The following is a 13985-nucleotide window of genomic DNA, read 5'->3' as shown; positions in this document are numbered from 1 at the left end:
ATTTGGTTTAAAGGGTATTTGAGAAGAGGGTTAAAAGAGATTTATCTTATTTACAACTGAAGCGTTTATTTTCATTCAGAAACTTTTGTTCTAAATAAAAACCTGTTAAAGAATTATTGCATTTAAAAGTTCAGTTTCTGGGGTTTGGGTTGGTAATTAATATCAGACGGAAGATTGAGGTTACGTGTAAGATCCAGTTTAGTTCTTCATGTTCGTCTCTAATAAAAACTTCCTGGAGGAAGTTCCTCTTCACACTCAGACTAACTGGTATTTCCAGCATTTTATTTTGGCGGGGCATCCCCGGTTTGTTGACGTCTCAGCGTGACAGAACCTCCTGAAGGTTCTCGAGGCTTCGTGTCACAAGATCCCGTTTGTCCTCTGGATCTCTGCACATCTGGATTCTCTGAGGAAAAAGCTTCAGTTTCACTACATCCAGACTTTCTCCAGGATTCAAGGCTCTTTCCTTGACAAAGTCTGGAACTTTTTCAAAGCTGGAGACTGCAGGTTGGACTGAGAGGAGGTGGTCTGGTTTGGTTGGTTCTCTGGACATGAAGGTTCTAGATTACTTCTGGGAGAGGAACTTGAACAGTCTCATGAATTGAACATTATAAATTATTCCATGATATAATATATATTTTCCAATAAGAAAACATGTTGGAATTAAGGTTTTATTTTCATTAACATTCATGTACAAAGCGTCGCTGCATCAACCTAAACTTTGTCATTTACTTCAATTAAAACCTTCATAAAGTCGCCGCAGTACTGAAAACTGCTTCCTGGGAAATACTGGATCAAAATGGGTAAAAAGCTTAAAACCAGAAAAAAGACTCGAGGAAAGTGCAGATTAGAAAGTGGCTGGTAGTTGAACGCAGATCAAGTGTGAAGCGACGTGTCACACGTCTGAGGTCAGCCTCTCCTGTCGACTCCAACATCTGGAAACAAAACAACTGGTCTCACATGGTTTCTCTTCACATTCTAAAACTCCATTTGAGTCGCCACAGGAAGGTGACGTCAGCTGGGATGACTGATTCAAAATAAAACTATTTTAGTCAGAAAATGAAAAGGCCTTTCTGTTCATACATTTCAAACTGATTTTTGATCCATATTTGGTTTGATAATAGACAAATTACAGGTTTTAATGAGCTCCTATGTGTTTCTAAAACTGTGGAGCTCCCTCTAGTGGTAGGTGGGGGCAAGTCGTAAATATATATGTTTGAATTAAATTGATCTGAAAATAAATATATAACATTATCAAAACAGTGCAAAACTAACAATGAAAAAGTATAAAACACGTTAAATGTATATTTAAGTTAAGAATATAAGTAAAGAGTCCATGAGCCTGGGCTTTGTTCATGGCGGTGGAAGGATCCATATTTTGTCAGGAGGTCGACACCGTGGACCGTTTGAGAACAAAACAAGTGTATTGATGCTTAAACTAAAAGTAAATGTAAGAACCCCGGGGCTGGTCCCAGGTTAAACCCTTGTGGCAGTGACAAGGTGAACTGACTCACCTGTTGGCGCAGCAGTGGAGGAGACAGCGGCGGTTCTGGTCCAGCCGGTACACGCCAGAATCTGGAAGATCGATGCACGTCGACAAGAACTTCTGCAACTCTGACGTCATGGCTCCACTCTGCTGCTCCTGCTAAACACACAAACCACAGCGTGGGGGTCACAGCAGCGGCTTCTCATCATCGCAGTGCAGCTTGACCTGAAACAGAGCATCACCTGCAGCTTCAGCCAGAGGCGGCTGGCCAACAGAGGGCGCTAGGGGGCTGCCCCCCAACCCAGAAACAGAAAAACTAAAGAAATGAATAAAGTGTAATAATGTCCAATATGTTTATGTCAACAAACCAACAAACCACTATATTATAGTGGTATATAGACTATATTATAGTAGTATATAGACTATATTATAGTAGTATATAGACTATATTATAGTGGTATATAGACTATATTATAGTGGTATATAGACTATATTATAGTAGTATATAGACTATATTATAGTGGTATATAGACTATATTATAGTAGTATATAGACTATATTATAGTGGTATATAGACTATATTATAGTGGTATATAGACTATATTATAGTAGTATATAGACTATATTATAGTGGTATATAGACTATATTATAGTAGTATATAGACTATATTATAGTAGTATATAGACTATATTATAGTGGTATATAGACTATATTATAGTAGTATATAGACTATATTATAAAGACAGTAAAAGGCATCAGATTTATCTCTCGTGTGTATAAACAGCAGGGGGCGCCGGAGGAAGACCAGGAGGAGGTTTCGTAGCAGTTTCACCAATTATTGATTACCAATATCAGTCAATGACATCAAATTAAACCAATCAGGTCGTTTGATGTTTGAGGTATGGGGCGTCCATCGTCAGACATGCTGGGTCGTTAAAGGTCTCATGGTTTGTTCTGGTGTTTCTACCAGTAGTGATTATTAACTCTGTCACTTCTCCTCTAATTCACCATTTCATTATCAACTCTTAACTAATTAATTAGCAGCAGGTTTAATTTTCTCAATAGGTTAAAAGTACGATAGTTTTCACCACTAGGGGGCTCTCTATTCACTAGCTGTTTAAAAGTCCTATAGTTTTCACCACTAGGGGGCTCTCTATTCACTAGCTGTTTAAAAGTACTATAGTTTTCACCACTAGGGGGCTCCTTCTGTGTAAAAAGGCAGTATTGGCGTCACTTCCAGTGCTGGTCTGCTGAGGTGGTTTATGAACTCACTGTATTTAGGTTGACACTCATTAACGGCTGAAACTGAGGAAGGATGAGGAGCCCCACTGCTCTCAGCTCGACGATGAATGAAATGAGAACCAGGACGTGGCGTTAACAGAAGATGAGTTCATATCCTAAAGTCCCTCCTGGTGTCCTGGAGCTTCAGAGCAGCAGCAGACGTCACCTTGATGGTGTCGTAGGTGTCGGTGATGATGGTGATGAAGAGGCTGAGGATCATGTAGATGAAGAGCGAGACGAAGCTGTAGAGGTAGACTCTGCTGAAGACCCACACCAGGCTGCTCTTCTGCCTCATGTTGACGAAGGTGGGGAACATGTCGTCTCCATTGATCAGCGAGAACAGACACTCCGACACCGTGTTCAAGGTCCGGAACTGAAACAGCGGCAGGTTAGCCTCCGTCCTCATCATCCTCATCATCCTCATCATCCTCATCTTCACCTCACAGCCTGTCCCGGTTTGGGTTACCTTCTCGTGGTACGGGCCCAGGACGATCCAGCCACAGAGGCAGTAGCTCAGGTACACGATTCCCGCGCAGCAGATGAAACGGATGACGTTTGGGAAAGACGCCCGCAGCGTCAGGATGAGAATCTAGAAAGAGATTAGATCAGATTAGATTAAACTTTATTCATCCCACGAGGAAACACACTCTTATAATATCCTCACCTTTTTCAGGTAAACACCCTGCTGTGAAGCATCGAAACAATAAACTAGTGAAGCTTCATGAACCACTGTCTTTATTGTCTGACTCCACCAGAGGGCGCTCTTGGTTTGAAGATGGAGGCTGAAGGACGGGCAGTGAAGAGTGTTTTCTGGAGAACAGACAGCGCCATCTAGTGGCTCCACAACATAAAGACAGTGCTTCACGAAGCTTCATTTGGCCGTCGCTAATATAACCCAGTGACTGAGTACGACTGTAGAGGTAAAATTAAGTAAATATGTGCAAAAACTATTTAAAGCCGCAGGTATGGCGGTAAGAAGTAAAAAGGTACTGGAGGTATTTCACTGTCAACAGTGTTTCACAGTGATGTAGCTACCTGACAGGCTAGTTAGCATATGTAGCTACCTGACAGGCTAGTTAGCATCGACATGCGCTAACAGCTATCATGCTAGCGATGCTAACTTGGCTCCGCTAACAAATGTGGCGTTGGCGAAAGGCCTGCGCTCTACCGAGTGTAGCTCTAGTCTTTGCTGTGCAGGATCTTAAGAAGCGGTCTTACATTGTACTTCCTGAAGTAGCCCATGTAGCGGATGACACCAATCCAGACGAACATGGTGCCAACGCCCAGGAAGATGCTGCACACGTCGTAGCTGGTGAGGACCTGAAACCACCTCACCAGTCAATCATGACCAAATACTACCACCACACTCTGTAGTATCCATGAAAAAATAACTGCAGCATGAATCAACTGAGGCCCAAATATTCATTACCTTAGTCTGGATCTCCATTTTGAGGATGGAGCCGATGATGGTGAGCGTGTCGCTGACGATGATCAGGATATACCAACCGTTCAGGAACTCCAGCCGGTCTAACCACGGCACGTCTTTACTGCAGCGCGTCCTGCAGTACGCGGTGTACTCCTGTCCAGACCACAATCACAATCACTACAAGGACGTTTTACTGCGTTTATTACTGCGGTTGCTTGTTTTCTATCATTGAGTTTAACTTTAAAGGAGTCATCAGCTGCTATTCTCACGTCTCCAGTCCCCTTAAATTCTCTTCAAGTCAATTCTTGAAAATTTATTTAGAAAACAAAATCAAACCTGGAGCTTCATTCTGACCCTGTTTCATCCCACAACTTCCTCTCAGAGAGAACAGGAGAGATTCTGACTGCTAGGATGTTAGGCTGCTGATTGGCTGCAGGAACTGTCAGTCATGGGGATAGCATAGCAATAGCATAGTGGTAGCATAGCATAGTGATAGCATGGTGATAGCATAGTGATAGCATGGTGATAGCACGGCGATAGCATGGTGATAGCACGGCAATAGCATAGTGATAGCATAGCGATAGAATGGTGATAGCATAACAGTCCTGTGTGCAAACATCCAGCTGCAGAGCAGCGCCCCCCGGAGGTTTAAAATGAAATACAGGCTCATTTGTAAATCACATGGTTCAACGTTTCTACTAGTCCTGTTAGCGGTTAGCAGTTAGCAGCTAAATCTAGCAGAGGTGGTTTATGATTTCAGCCTCCTGAGTTGACGACAATCTAAACCTCCCGTTCTGGGGTGGCGCCCCCTTGTGGCCGATTCTGGTTTGAACAAAGAGTCCAAACAGAAAAACTTTCAAACTCCAGATTTTCACTTTCAACTGAGGTTCAACACCAAGAATCAAGTTTTAACCAGGAAACCAGGGTTCTGCTGACGACGGCTCTAAAGAAGCTCTGATATGAAATACTATAAAAACACTCATCCAGTCCGTCGTCATTGCAGCAGACTCTTAACAACAAAACACAATATGGGAAACTACTGACGGCACACTCGTGCACAAATACTGACAAGCATACAAAAACTTCATTAATATATAACTAAAGTACTACAAAAATCTGATTGTAAGTAATTGTTGTTCAAAGTGTGGTAACTTTGTAGTACTCACACACTGCAGCAGGACGCCGTTGATCACTGAGCGTGTGCAGAGCGTGAAGGAGGCGAGGCACATCACCACGATGAGGCAGTCGAACAGCACCGTCACGTAGATGTTCTTTGCAGCTGAAGAAACACAGGAATTTGTCAGTCTGGAGGTTCAGCTGCACATTGGGCCTGAAGCAGTGACGGGGAGCGAACTCACAGGCTCCAGACACTTTCCAGTCTCTGCATTCGTTAATGTCAACATCGGTTTCCAGGTCCACCTTTATCCTGCCGCTGTGAGCTTCATTGTTGAACGTGATCTGTGGAGCAGACGTCGTTCAGAACGCAGATGAAGCTTGTCAAGAAGCACATCTCAACAGCAGGCCTGCTGCCTGAACCCTGAACCCTCCTGCCTGAACCCTGAACCCTGCTGCCTGAACCCTGAACCCTGCTGCTTGAACCCTGAACCCTGCTGCCTGAACCCTCCTGCCTGAACCCTCCTGCCTGAACCCTGCTGCCTGAACCCTGAACCCTCCTGCCTGAACCCTCCTGCCTGAACCCTCCTGCCTGAACCCTGAACCCTGCTGCCTGAACCCTCCTGCCTGAACCCTGAACCCTGCTGCCTGAACCCTGAACCCTCCTGCCTGAACCCTCCTGCCTGAACCCTGAACCCTGCTGCCTGAACCCTGCTGCTTGAACCCTGAACCCTGCTGCCTGAACCCTCCTGCCTGAACCCTCCTGCCCGAACCCTGAACCCTGAACCCTCCTGCCTGAACCCTGAACCCTGCTGCCTGAACCCTGAACCCTCCTGCCTGAACCCTCCTGCCTGAACCCTGAACCCTCCTGCCTGAACCCTGAACCCTCCTGCCTGAACCCTGAACCCTCCTGCCTGCTGCCTGAACCCTGAACCCTCCTGCCTGCTGCCTGAACCCTCCTGCCTGAACCCTGAACCCTCCTGCCTGCTGCCTGAACCCTGAACCCTCCTGCCTGCTGCCTGAACCCTCCTGCCTGAACCCTCCTGCCTGAACCCTCCTACCTGAACCCTGAACCCTGCTGCCTGAACCCTGAACCCTACTGCCTGAACCCTGAACCCTCCTGCCTGAGCCCTGAACCCTGCTGCCTGAGCCCTCCTGCCTGAACCCTCCTACCTGAACCCTGAACCCTCCTGCCTGAACCCTGAACCCTCCTGCCTGAGCTCACAACCAGGAAAGTTTACTTTCATCACATTTAACAACCAGTGAGCAGCAGGCGTCACTGCTGCAATTCCTCTCTGCCAATTAGGTGTTGTGATGTTTGGTTGTTGTGATGTTTGGTTGTTGTGATGTTTGGTTGTTGTGATGTTTGGTTGTTGTGATGTTTGATTGTTGTGATGTTCGGTTGTTGTGATGTTTGGTTGTTGTGATGTTTGGTTGTTGTGATGTTTGGTTGTTGTGATGTTTGATTGTTGTGATGTTTGGTTGTTGTGATGTTTGGTTGTTGTGATGTTTGGTTGTTGTGATGTTTGGTTGTTGTGATGTTTGGTTGTTGTGATGTTCGGTTGTTGTGATGTTTGGATGTTGTGATGTTTGGTTGTTGTGATGTTTGGTTGTTGTGATGTTCGGTTGTTGTGATGTTTGGTTGTTGTGATGTTTGGATGTTGTGATGTTTGGTTGTTGTGATGTTCCCTATTTGTGCAAAAAGTTCTCAAACAAACAAAATAAACAATATCAATGAGGGCAGGATCCACGTGGATCATTTCAGTTTCAGAAGGTTGTTGGTTCTCTGGCTGCAGTGTCGCCCTCCGTCGCTGCTCATGGGACCAAAGTCTGACCTGCTGCTCTGGTGTTAATGGAGCCATGAAGGTGAAGTCAGGTGACCTGCTGCTCTGGTGTTAATGGAGCCATGAAGGTGAAGTCAGGTGACCTGGTGACCTGGTGCTCTGGTGTTAATGGAGCCATGAAGGTGAAGTCAGGTGACCTGCTGCTCTGGTGTTAATGGAGCCATGAAGGTGAAGTCAGGTGACCTGGTGACCTGCTGCTCTGGTGTTAATGGAGCCATGAAGGTGAAGTCAGGTGACCTGGTGACCTGCTGCTCTGGTGTTAATGGAGCCATGAAGGTGAAGTCAGGTGACGTACGGCGACGGCGAAGTCGTAGCAGTCTGGCAGCTCACGGTGTCTCACTGTCTGCAGGTTGATGGCCTTCAGGACGAAGGTGATCCTGACAGAAAGCATCCTGGAGGCAGAGCAGGTTCCTGAGCTGAAGCCTCCAACCAGCCCACCGAGCAGAAGAGTGTTAAAGGTGGAACACAAACCTCTTGAAGTAGAGTTGAAACGGAGGCAGCGACGGCGGCTCCCCAGGATAAACCTGGAGGCATTCTGTCAGACATCAACCACAAGAAAACACTTCATGTCCCAATAGTCCTGTTCACAACTGTTCTCATGATTAGTTTGTGTTCCAGTCCTGAAAACCTTGATTGACCTGGAACCGAAGGTGTTTTCCAGCCAAACCGCTGCTTTGTGAGCGACCATTGATCAGATATATGTAAGGATGTTTGTGTGTAATTAGATTTGTCCAGCCTGATTCTAACATGTGAGCTCAAATCAAATTATGGAAACACACATTTTGATAAACACATTAAAACAATTATCTGAAAACACAAACGTTATTACAGACACACAAATCAAATCCCATCGTCCACCTTGAACCCTCTGGATCCTCAACATCTCCTATTAAATCTGTTCCTTGTGTTAACCGTTTCAGTTCCGTCCGTCTCAGTAGTGAAACTCCCTGGTCGTCCAGTTCCTGGGATCTAATGACCCGGTTCTGCAGTTTGACCTCTTGACCTCTGGAGGTGGAGCCTGTCTTCAGGGGAGCTTGACCTTGGATTGCAGGGCTTCCCTACATCACAGGTTTTACTGTGGAGGTTAATTGTCCAAACGCTTGTTGTCTTACCAGTGTCCACATGGGTGTCGATTTCAAAGGTGTCGTTTCCTGGGTAGATGGTTCCGTTCCTGTAGAACCGCTGGCACAGCGCCAGCGGCGTGTAGCTGCCGCCGTTTCGCTCATATTCATGATTACCCACGGTGGTGTTGTGCAGGAGTCTGAACTGGAGAACAAATAAAAACCTTCAACAGCAAGTCGGTTTATTTGGGTTCTTCAGGCTGAATCTAAAAAAGCGATTAAGACAAGGTTCTTATTTAAATACAACAGAACGTCACAGAGAGTCAGCGTGTTGATCGCAAAGATCACCGTCCGAGGAGCCGTGTGATTTTATTACTATTATTATTGTTTTATTTGAGGTTTTGGGCTGCGTTTCCAGTGAGTACCTGGTCCTGCACCGTCGGGAGCACGGACCCCAAAACCAAAGAGGTTTGGGAACATGTTGCTCCGACTGTGGGTAAGGACGGTGGGTAAGGACGGTGGGTAAGGAAGGTGGGTGAGGACTGTGGGTGAGGACTGTGGGTAAGGACTGTGGGTAAGGACTGTGGGTGAGGACTGTGGGTAAGGACTGTGGGTAAGGACTGTGGGTAAGGACTGTGGGTGAGGACTGTGGGTAAGGACGGTGGGTAAGGACTGTGGGTAAGGACGGTGGGTAAGGACGGTGGGTAAGGACTGTGGGTAAGGAAGGTGGGTAAGGACTGTGGGTGAGGACTGTGGGTGAGGACTGTGGGTAAGGAAGGTGGGTAAGGACGGTGGGTGAGGACGGTGGGTGAGGACTGTGGGTAAGGACGGTGGGTAAGGACTGTGGGTAAGGACTGTGGGTAAGGAAGGTGGGTAAGGACGGTGGGTAAGGATGGTGGGTAAGGACTGTGGGTGAGGACTGTGGGTAAGGAAGGTGGGTAAGGAAGGTGGGTAAGGACGGTGGGTAAGGACGGTGGGTGAGGACTGTGGGTAAGGAAGGTGGGTAAGGACTGTGGGTGAGGACTGTGGGTGAGGACTGTGGGTGAGGACTGTGGGTGAGGACTGTGGGTAAGGAAGGTGGGTAAGGACTGTGGGTGAGGACTGTGGGTGAGGACTGTGGGTGAGGACTGTGGGTGAGGAAGGTGGGTAAGGACTGTGGGTGAGGACTGTGGGTAAGGAAGGTGGGTAAGGACTGTGGGTGAGGACTGTGGGTGAGGACTGTGGGTGAGGACTGTGGGTAAGGAAGGTGGGTAAGGACTGTGGGTGAGGACTGTGGGTAAGGAAGGTGGGTAAGGACTGTGGGTGAGGACTGTGGGTGAGGACTGTGGGTGAGGACTGTGGGTGAGGACTGTGGGTAAGGAAGGTGGGTAAGGACTGTGGGTGAGGACTGTGGGTAAGGAAGGTGGGTAAGGATGGTGGGTAAGGACTGTGGGTGAGGACTGTGGGTGAGGACTGTGGGTGAGGACTGTGGGTAAGGACTGTGGGTGAGGACTGTGGGTGAGGACTGTGGGTGAGGACTGTGGGTAAGGAAGGTGGGTAAGGATGGTGGGTAAGGACTGTGGGTGAGGACTGTGGGTGAGGACTGGGGGTGAGGACTGTGGGTAAGGACTGTGGGTGAGGACTGTGGGTAAGGACTGGGGGTGAGGACTGTGGGTAAGGACTGTGGGTGAGGACTGTGGGTAAGGACTGTGGGTGAGGACTGTGGGTGAGGACTGTGGGTGAGGACAGAACCTCCCTCACAAAGAGGACGAGAGGAGAAGGAAGGAGAGGCCACCTCCTCTGGGAGGTTCGACTCTTATTCTGTTTCTTGGGTGATTGTTTGTTTGAAGTAGAACTGAGGACCGGAGAGGGAGTGGCTCCATCAGCCGCTCTGGCTTCATGGGCCCTTAGTTTGATATGAGCAGTTTCTATTAGTTCTGGAGGGGAAAGGGTTAATAGAGGGGCCGGAGCCCTGTGTGACATCATCCTTCTGCTCCCTTTCATTCAACAATGTTTATTGTTTATTGTTTATTGTTTATTAGATCCCCATTCGCTCCCACAAAGCGGTTGCTCGTCTTCCTGGAGTCCAAGGATCAGAATAAAGATGACATTTCACCAAACATTACAAAATGCATCCAAACACTTTACAGTAATATAATAATCATAAAAACTCCTCTTTACACAGCCTGCAGAAGAGAAACCTTGTTTGTTTTTCTTTTCATCATAAACCCAAACTTGTTTTCACACAAACTGAAGCGGAGGCGGAGGTTCGTCTCCATCAGCACCTCGAGCAAAGTTCCATCACATGACTGGACCTCCGCCCGGCGGCTTTGTCCAGCAAATAAACTTCCAGAGTCGTACAATCCTGACAATAATTTACAGAAACACAGAGGAGTGATAATCCCGGAGCCTCACCTGCCTGATGACGTGATGGATGTGCTGGTAGGTGTCGGACTGTCGGTACAGGGCGTAGCTCTCCGAGCCTCCGTCAGCGTACTCTTTGAGGAAGAGGTGTCTGAACGTCATCAGGTTCTCCTCCTTGAAAGTGACGACCATCTGGTTGCTCAGGCCGAACATCACCAACTTCCATTACAGAGAGAGAAGAAAAGAAAGATGAAGATGTGGAGGTGAAGACGAGCGGCCGGTTCTGCCGGGTTTCATTCTGGCACCTGGATGGTGATGAAGGCTATTTTGACGATCTGCAGCGTGAGTTTCCAGGGTTTCCGTCCACGAGCGTGGTACTTCTCACAGGGGTTCATGAAGTAGTACTTTATCTTCCTCCTGAGGGAGTCCCCTCCGTCGTCCTCCTCCTCCTCCTCCTCCTCCTCCTCCTCCTCGGCCCCGGGACAGGCCTCATGTGTGTGGAACCCGTCGCTGGAATCCTCCATATCTGCCGGGTTTAAAGTCAGGCTTCAGGTTCAACATTCTGCCTCTGCTTGTTTCTGTGTTTGTATTTTCTGATGTTCCCTGGGTTTGGTCTTGAAGGTGAGAGTTCTGCCGCCGGCCTCGGCCAGGAGAGCTGAATTCTGCTCCAATCCAATAAATAAGCATCATCACCAGAATAACAGTGAAACGTGAAGAAAGGAATCTGAATATTTAGTTGATGTCAGGGAATACATTTCACATATTTTGACTCATATGTATAAAGAATAGATGAAAATACATAAAAAGTGATCAGGAATCAAATGTTTGTTTGTTTGTTTTATAAATCAGATGATCTTCTAGGTTTCATAGAGGCTGAGAAGTTACAATCAGGTATACCAGATTACTCCTGTTTCCTTATTAAATCATTTCAAACGTGTGTACTCACATACATACACTGATGTACCTGTATCTTATTTTTTATTAATTCAATTCAGACATGATTGTTTTTACGTCTGTGTAATCATATACACACTCCATCTATCCACATACACATAAATACACACACATACACACTCCATCTATCCACATACATATAAATACACACACATACACACTCCATCTATCCACATACACATAAATACACACACATACACACTCCATCTATCCACATACATATAAATACACACACATACACACTCCATCTATCCACATACATATAAATACACACACATACACACTCCATCTATCCACATACATATAAATACACACACATACACACTCCATCTATCCACATACATATAAATACACACACATACACACTCCCCTTGCTGATGAAATACATTTATATTTTATGAAAATATATTTCGACAGAGTAGATCATGTGTATTCGAGTACACCCACACATACATATAAACATACAAAGAGTCATAGATCGAACTAACATTCCTGAACAAGCAGGAAGAAGTAAAGCTGTTCTAGTATTCAGTACTCACGTAATATACTTATTGTTCTGTTAAGAATATCTCCTTTAATCAGTGAGAACAGGAACCAGATCAATGGACCTGGACCTGGACCCAGGTAACTCCAGGCTGCTCACCTGTCCGGAGCAGCACGGTCAGTCTGCCACCGCTTTTACTTTGAAACACGAAGCATCAAGTCACCACGCGACTCGTCCCAGAAGCAGAGGATTCACGGAAACACTTTGTTCTGCGGTTCAAATCCCGACTGGAAGATTCACTGGAGGCGGAAGTCCGGAAGCTGCACCTGAAGCACCTGAGGCGTCCCGTGTGTCCTCGGTCCACCGTACAGGTTCGTGACGTGACGTGGAAACGATCTGACGGCTCATTGGCTGGTCGCTCTGTCAGTCAAAGCCCCGCCTCTTCTCTCTGTCTCCCATGGCAACCAAACAGTCTCACGGTGGACCCGCTGAGGAGGAGCGGGAGTAACGGGCTGGATCCACGGTAAATACTCACGTTACTCTGCAGTGTGACGGTAAACAGCTGCAGCTGTTGTTTACCTCCAAAGTGAACTCTCGTTTTACCAGATCGTTTTACCAGATCGGTTTACCAGATCGTTTTACCAGATCGTTTTATCAGATCGTTTTACCAGATCGTTTTACCAGATCGTTTTATCAGATCGTTTTACCAGATCGTTTTATCAGATCGTTTTATCCTCCTTGCTTCTAGTCGAGTGAAGTTTGTTCGTTACTTCTGCTGGTTCATCATTAGTGAGCTCATCTTAGCAAAACAACTTTCAGGTTAAAAACATATGAAGCTTTGATTTGTGAAAAAAAAGACAAACATCCGTTCAGTTTGCAGGAATACTGTAACATGATAAATGTGTAATATATGTATGTATACTTTTGATATGGTCAAAAATAATGGGTTGACCATACAGAAAGTATTTAGTCCATTGTGATGGAATAAGCATTGGTCATATTGTGAATAATATCCTTCCATAATCATAATTATACTTTGTTCCTCTGCCTGCATCAGTGGAAAACATCCCTGTCCTAGACGGCCATCTCATGGGATTATTATTATTATTATTATTATTATTATTATTATTATTATTATTATTATTATTATTATTATTATTATTATCATTATTATCATTGTTATTATTATTATTATTATTATCATTATTATTATTATCATTATTATTATTATCATTGTTGTTATTATTATTATTATTATTATTATTATCATTATTATTATCATTGTTATTATTATTATTATTATTATCATCATTATTATCATTATTATTATTATTATTATTATTGTTATTTTTCTTCACGAACACAAAAAGCACATCAGAGTCCTGATCACAACCATCGGCCATAGCGCCACCTGCTGGAAACAGGAAGTGGAGTGAAAACACGCCTCACAATTCTCTCCTTTCATTGGACGACATCGGCATGGTGAGGTTCTGGTTCCGAGTCCTGGAGGAGGCGAGGACCCGCTCAAGCTGGCTGCAGCTTTAATTCTTATTAGACTTTCTGTCACGACGCAAACTGCTGGATTTGACGGCCTCAACCTTCTGAAACCTTCGTGGAAATTTACAAATTGTGGCAAACTATTTAAAATTGATAGCCATGACACATGTTTCTAACAAGATGGCTCCACAGCGCCCCCTACATTATTTATACATTCATAACATCTTCAATGAGCAAAACATTTAACACGTCTCACCTACGTCCAAGAAATCAGGTGGACATATACAGAACGTCAACAGGAAGTCATGACAGCCAGACTCTAACCCAACAGGAAGTCATGACCCCCACACTCTAACCCAACAGGAAGTCATGACACCGACACTCTAACCCAACAGGAAGTCATGACACCGACACTCTAACCCAACAGGAAGTCATGACACCGACACTCTAACCCAACAGGAAGTCATGACACTGACACTCTAACCCAACAGGAAGTCA

The 13985-nt window shown here is 45.6% G+C and overlaps 1 protein-coding gene across 4 annotated transcripts; it reads right to left on the bottom strand.

Moving 5' to 3' along the window:
• Positions 1-655: 655 nt before the first annotated feature.
• LOC308116212 (mucolipin-3-like) lies at positions 656-12357 on the bottom strand. Of its 4 annotated transcripts, none has more exons than XM_080474254.1 (14): positions 12150-12357; positions 10858-11078; positions 10604-10771; positions 8261-8414; positions 7620-7683; positions 7444-7540; positions 5550-5649; positions 5358-5470; positions 4195-4344; positions 3984-4085; positions 3232-3354; positions 2932-3138; positions 1512-1642; positions 656-932 (listed from the first exon to the last, which is right to left on the bottom strand). In XM_080474254.1, exons 2-14 carry the CDS (start codon positions 11074-11076, stop codon positions 893-895), a joined length of 1668 nt encoding a protein of 555 aa, XP_080330380.1. In that variant the 5' UTR covers positions 11077-11078; positions 12150-12357; the 3' UTR covers positions 656-892. The 4 variants fall into 4 exon arrangements, 3 of the variants coding, with proteins under 3 accessions (XP_080330380.1, XP_080330379.1, XP_080330381.1); XM_080474253.1 differs by having other exon boundaries at positions 3205-3354; positions 12150-12347; XM_080474255.1 differs by having other exon boundaries at positions 1512-1639; positions 12150-12347.
• Positions 12358-13985: the final 1628 nt, after the last annotated feature.

The sequence above is a fragment of the Lipophrys pholis genome, assembly GCF_963383615.2.
Source record: "Lipophrys pholis genome assembly, chromosome: 10".
In the NCBI taxonomy this organism is placed as follows: domain Eukaryota; kingdom Metazoa; phylum Chordata; class Actinopteri; order Blenniiformes; family Blenniidae; genus Lipophrys; species Lipophrys pholis.
The sequence above is the reverse complement of the archived record's forward strand: the minus strand, read 5'-3'. Positions and strand labels throughout refer to the sequence as shown.